The sequence below is a fragment of the Sinohyriopsis cumingii genome, chromosome 12, assembly GCF_028554795.1.
Source record: "Sinohyriopsis cumingii isolate HCF-2022 chromosome 12, ASM2855479v2, whole genome shotgun sequence".
NCBI lineage: Eukaryota > Metazoa > Mollusca > Bivalvia > Unionida > Unionidae > Sinohyriopsis > Sinohyriopsis cumingii.
In genome coordinates this window covers 95217184-95223631 of record NC_142972.1, presented here as the reverse complement: position 1 = coordinate 95223631, position 6448 = coordinate 95217184, and the positions used below count along the sequence as shown (strand labels likewise).

The 6448-nt window shown below is 34.9% G+C and overlaps 1 protein-coding gene across 1 annotated transcript; it reads right to left on the bottom strand.

The window, feature by feature from the left end:
• Positions 1-2531: 2531 nt before the first annotated feature.
• Positions 2532-6448, bottom strand: LOC149787017 (uncharacterized). Its single transcript, XM_089977560.1, has one exon. The coding sequence runs from the start codon at positions 6249-6251 to the stop codon at positions 4284-4286; it is 1968 nt and encodes a 655-aa protein (XP_089833686.1). The 5' UTR covers positions 6252-6448; the 3' UTR covers positions 2532-4283.

The following is a 6448-nucleotide window of genomic DNA, read 5'->3' as shown; positions in this document are numbered from 1 at the left end:
TGAGAAATGAGTGTGTATGTGTTGAGTGTCTCTTTCAAGGAATTTTAAACTATTCATATCCAAGAATATATATTTTCAAAGTGTTGTCAAATTTTGTATTTTATTGATGACATACCCAAACCTCAAAAGTTGTCATAATTTGTATATTCTAATCTCAGGTCGGTTCCAGTAAAACCTACCTGGGAACCAGGGAAGGCACTTTTAATGTGAGGTACTCACCCATAGATGCAATTTAGAATTTTCTTTTCATTTTAGTATGATCTCTGTGCATTCAAAGTATCCTGGCATATATTTTGTTTTTAAAGTGCTTTCCCTGGCTACCATGTATGTTGAAATGGAACAGGCCTAACTGGATTTAGTGGGCTTGTATGGTAATTAATCTTTTTTTTCCTGGTGAAAGTTATTATCATAACATCATATTGAGTTAAGTAGGTCCTTATAAAAACATGTTATTTACCATCCTGATTTTTTCTTGATTGTGTCAGGCATGAGTCCACCAGATGCATTGGATGATATTGTAAAATTTGCATTTTGAGTAATCCTCTCAGGGACCTCTGAAATTACATTCTATAAGCAATCATGCATAGTATCCCAGTAAAGATATCTCACTCCATAGAGCCTGTCATATTTCATAGAACCTTAAGAAATCTTTAAATTTAACGGGTTTTCCTGAAAGCTTCTTGAATTAAAAGGTTGGTTCTGTTAAGGAAAAATCATTGTATTAATTTAAAAAATCTTCAAGCAATTTCCCCCCAAACTTCTAAACTTTTATTGGATGGGATGCAGATAAGTTTTTAAATTCAGAGTTGTTGTTATCCCTGTGTACTTAACAAATAAAGAAGAAGTAGATAAATAAAATTGGGCAGATCAAACGACATACAACAAAGGTAGATACAAGATGGAGTAGCATCCCTTTGTTTTGGTCATAGGATAGTTATGTTCTTCCATCTATTTTTGTATTTATTTATACAGTCATAAACTTAGCAAACTGTAGGGAAAATTGAATTTTCATTTAAAAAAAAAAACACAAATAAATCAACAAAAAGAAAATGAAAACTTTTAGGAAGCCCTTATTAATTGGTACAAAAGTCTTTGAAGTCATCTTCTGATGAGGTTATGTGACCTACATATGTGAATTCTAATTACGCCGACAGAAATTCCAGGTATCTGTGTTTGTGCAGGGTTTTATTTTTAATTCTGGTGGCCTTTCTGTTGGAGTGACAAACATCCAGTTTTCTCAACATTTCAACCTTTACAGAATTTAGTAAAATCTTTTCTGAAGGCACATACCATCCAATTTTATCATCAGACTGAAGTGAAGTTTCTTTAATGCTGTATGCATCAGCTTCATGGAACCTTTGACTCATCTTTTTTGTGGCAATTACAGTGTTATTGTTGCATAATCTTAAATCAAAACCCTTCCAGAGAATAAATTATTTGATATTAAATATCAGTATATGAATTTGGACTTTATTTTAAACCTTTTCAAGGTTGCACAAAGGATTATTTGAAGTTTTGGAGTGTATTTTGCAAAGTATTTCAATTTTACGTGAATTGTAGCATTTAGTTTCAGCTTATTTCTCATTAAAAGCAACAGGTGAACCTAATTACACGATATTCCTTTGTTTTCTTTTTTCTTCTTTCTTTACACAGTAAGATATGTATAGATGCTTTGTAATGCATCAGTTTTCATAGTGAAGCTACTTGATGCAGAATAATGGTAACAAAAAGAACATTTTCTTCTAAGAGTTGGAATTATTTCTAGATTTTATCATGTTTTAGCCAAAAGACAAGCATGGACTGAATTGTTCTATGAGCTATCCAAATGGACTGTATGACATTTAATTCCCAGCTCTCAAATGAAGCAGTGAAAGCAAGCAAGAAATATTTTCCCACTTTGCAGTATAGCTTTATCTTAATTTTGGTTCATTTGTGCTTCTTTCTAACCACAGATTCAAGTGCTTAACCTTGGTAAAAAATAAGATGGAGTATTTTGGTCAATAGGACGTACTATTGTACTTGTATACTCGATCTGGATGGATGAATTTACGCATGTATTTTGAATAAAAATGTTGTTAGACTTTAGTTTGTTCCTACTGTTTGTCAAATCTGCATGGTGAGATGCAGGTATCACTTTTTCACCAGTGATGAAGGAAGCAGTATTTAAGTACAAATCAAATATGCAGGTAGATAAATAATTATACAGATACAGTTCTTTATTCACATTTTGTCCCTTTCTCTCAATCTTACTCTTTCTCCACCCATTCATGCAACCAAATTTTTTATTTTGATTTTACAATGGTATCAAGTCCACGGTTTGCATTATGAAAGCTCATATATCAAACACCACATCCACACCTTATTAATGAATTTATGCATGTTATTTGAATAAAAATGTTGTTTGACTTCAGTTTTACTCACCTGCATGGTAAGATGCAGGTACTACTTTTTCACCGGTGGTGGAGGAAGTGGTGTCCAAGTTTTGTAACAATTCAGATATGGGGATAAAAAAAACAATTGAACAGATACAGTTCCTTATTAGCAAACAGTTTATTCACATTTTGTATTTTTAGTCACACTTGTCTGATTGTCACTTTCAAGCATTCTCTCTTTACATCCATTAATGCAGACTGCTCTGGTGGCATAAGCGGTAGAGCAGCCACCTCGGATGTGGGAGGTCAAGTCATACCAAAGACTTATAAAAAAAAAATGGTACTTGCAGCTGCCTCACTAGGTGCTTAGCATTAAGAGGTTAGTGTTAGGACTGGTCGACCTGGTATCAGGATAATGTGACTGGGTGGGACATGATACCACAGGTCTGTGGCATGATGCCTCAATGCTAAACATCACTATAAACTGCTACAATGCAGACATTGTAGCGATGACTGAAAAACTGTTAAAGCTATGTTAAAAATCGAGAATCACACGCATGCCATTCATTTAAAAAATTGTTTTTAATTCAGCTGTTCATTTGTCTCAAATACACACTTTGCATTTTGAATACTAATACATCAAATGTCTATCCTCATTTTACCTGTTGTAACAGAAGTGGATTTGCTCAGTACAACAAATGATAAGGATAATAGTCACAAAGGGCAGGGTATAGCGTACATACTTTATCTGCATTTATCAGTCATGCTGTTTTAATTAAAATTATTTCAGTGTTTAAACAAGTAAATTATCCGTGAATTGTATAATAATCACAGGTAACAAATGTTTCAATTGTCGATGGATTGCTATCTTGACTATCAGAGTCTGTTGTTGTTGTAAATAAATTGATATCTGATTATTGTGAAAACGTTTGCATTGGAAGATAGAATATCTTAGTAATTGAAGATTCAAGCTCACAATATCAGTGTAGATTTTTTTAAAAAAGTTTTATGGAAAGTAATCTGAATTTATACCAGATTTATTACATGCCTGTAACAAATTAAAGTGGATTTGTTCATTGAATAGCCAGCAGCAAATGTTGTTAATAATAGAAACAAATGACAACATATAGCATGCAAATGTTTCCATTTATCAGTCATATATTTTTAATTAAATTTATTTTAGTGTTTAAATATGAAGTTGATTATCCAGATTTATTTCAGTACTCACACGTAGCAATTATTTTATTATAGATGGTTATTGAAGGTACTGTGTCTGGCAAAGTCTCTACCTGCCATAAATGTATTACTATCAGAATTGCTTGTGACGGAGTTTATATTGGAATATAGAACATCTTTAGAACTGAATATACGAACTCACAATGTCTGTGTAAATTTCTATGTATAGTTCTATGGAAAGGCATCTGACTTTATGACAGATTTACTATGGACTTTTGAGCATGCATTGGGGAGATGAGTCAAAGGACTCAAATGCTTAGGTCACGGGTGAATTGCTATTGTTTTTTGCGGTAAAATATTCACAAAGTCCTTATAACAAGTATCAAACAAATAGATATCATAAATAATTACATTCACCAGCACCTTAGCAAAACCTTCAGTCATAAAACAGGAATTGGTTAGCATTCAAAGTGAGTAGCTATCTTTCTTTCTACATCTGCATATACAGGTAAACGTATCCTAAGAGATCATCCAAGGAAATCATTGTGCCCCAAAAAAGTGGTATGTAAATACTGTATAGTTTATCCTAATGCTATCGGTTTTGGGGTGATCCATACAAGTTGTGTAGTTCCTTAACGTGTGGTCTCCTAAAAGAGGTCATATTTAGCAAAGGTTTGTGTTGATATATAGGCTATGTAATACATCTTGTTCTTATTATTTTTCTCGTGATCTGATTTATCTGAGTTGGTAAACATAGAGATTGTTTTCATCTGAGCAGTTTGTAAGAAAAAACAAATCTTTGCTTTTGTCAAAGCAAATTCCCCTTGGATGTTGTGGCACTTCAGCCGTTATAACCTTTAGCATAGATCCATCAGGAGACAGCTGATGAATGTTGTTGGAATCAAATCCAAGAATATAGATGATGTCATCTCTGTCCACAGAAACGCCAGCAGGCCAACGAAGATTGTCAGGACTATAGGTATACTGCCTCTTTCCATCCATATCAAAACAAAGAAGAGAATTATTTCCTGGTAAAGTGACATACACTCGTGTTTTATCTTTATCAAGGGCTACATGGTTATAATATGAACCTGTACAGTCAAATGGATGAAAAGACTTTATGTCACCTTCCATGCTGATCAGACTCCAGTAATACTTGTCTGTAGCACACACTCCAGTTATAACAAGAGTTTTGTGCCCAGCATCAACGATTCCGTAGCAGGCATGTTCGGTTGTTAATGTTCTGACGGGACTGATGCCATCATTACGAATTGACACTATTTGGATATTTTTTTCATTCCGCAGTGATACCGCCACTTCTTCATTATCCACCACACATATGTCCCATGGCTTTTGTGACAGTGTGAAGCTAGTGATGAATTCATAGGTGGAACTTAGTAGGATACACTTACTATTTTTAGAATCAGCCAGCATAACTCTGTTTCCAGAGAGAAGTGTGATACCACTATAATACGGCTTAGTACCACCAGGGACTTTAACATTAATTACATCAGCTCTCGCAATATGACAGTCTTTGGTGGGCTTTTGCAAAGCCAGTAAAGGAAGTTTATTTGAGCTTTTTATGGTCACAAGTTTTCCAAAATCACACAATGATTGTGACAAAATAGACTCCACCAAAGGCGCAAACTCCAGTTGGAACTTGACTGTGTCAGTGTTATCGAATTTGTCTCTGATCTGAGTGTAATAGAAGGATAGTTGTGATGTCATCTTCTCTGTCATTAAAAACTTTTGTGTTTCACTGCCATACCTTCTGACTGTTTCAAGAATAGCATAAGAATTTCTCACAGCGTGCAACAGTGACAAGCAATGATGACTTTTCTCTTGTTTTATAACTGTCTCTTCTTTATACAGGCGGTTGGCCTCCATTTTGACTCGTGTCTCTAGGTCATCCAGAGCGGCATTGATCTTTCTTCTCATCTCTGCTATTTTGTCAGTCAGTCCATTAAGTTGGGACTCAAGCGTATTAATATTTGACTCTGTCATTTCATAAAACTTCTTTAGATGGATTTCCACATTCTTTAGATCCTCAATAACCTTGTCTACTTTACATTGTTTAAGAAAATTTGGAAGGTCTTCCCTCAGATCTATCACCTTTGCACATGTTTTATGCCTGAGAAAGGAGCATGTGCCACAGCAGGCAACCTTGTGATCACTGCAATAAAATTTTATATCTTCTCCATCATCTTCAGAGCAAGTAAAACCTTCTGCAAATTTCAATACATTTTGTGGATTGCTTATTAATTCGTCCATTGTAATAATGGTGTGATTCTTTAACAATTTCTGTTTCCTATGAACTTTCAGGCATTCGTCACATATTGCCTCCTCACATACTGCACAGAAACCTATTGCCAAGACAGAAACACCCTCAATGTTACAAGGATCACATAGGCGATTTTCATTCGACTTCTTTGGCATGATCGATTGTAGCAATCTGTTAGCTGGAAACAAAGACGCCCATTGACATGTCGGTTGATCATTCCTGGAGGGACGTGCGGCTTGTTTGCACATAGGACACTCAATTTCCTTCAATACACTATCTTTCTCCATCTTGGTTGATATATAAGACTGTAGACAGCTCTGACAAAATGAATGGGCACATGGTAGCTGTCTTGGTATGTTGAATTGTCCCAAACAAATTGGGCAAGCTGGGCCGTCGTCATTATCTGTTGTAGCGGACGCCATTATAAAACAAAACAAAATTAACTTACAATAAGCACACTTTCTTAATTCATTTTAGCTCTAGTCAACAGAAACGAACAACCGTCCTCTCCCCGACTGTTTACTTGTTCATGATTTATTACTAAGCCAAGAGTCAAGCTAGACTGATCGATATCCTTATTTCGGGACAATGTACAGCGAGCTGAAAATAGAACAGGATT

Bases quoted from the DNA above. Each gene is read 5' to 3' on its own strand.
- LOC149787017 (XM_089977560.1), bottom strand. From the start codon at position 6,251: ATGGCGTCCGCTACAACAGATAATGACGACGGCCCAGCTTGCCCAATT.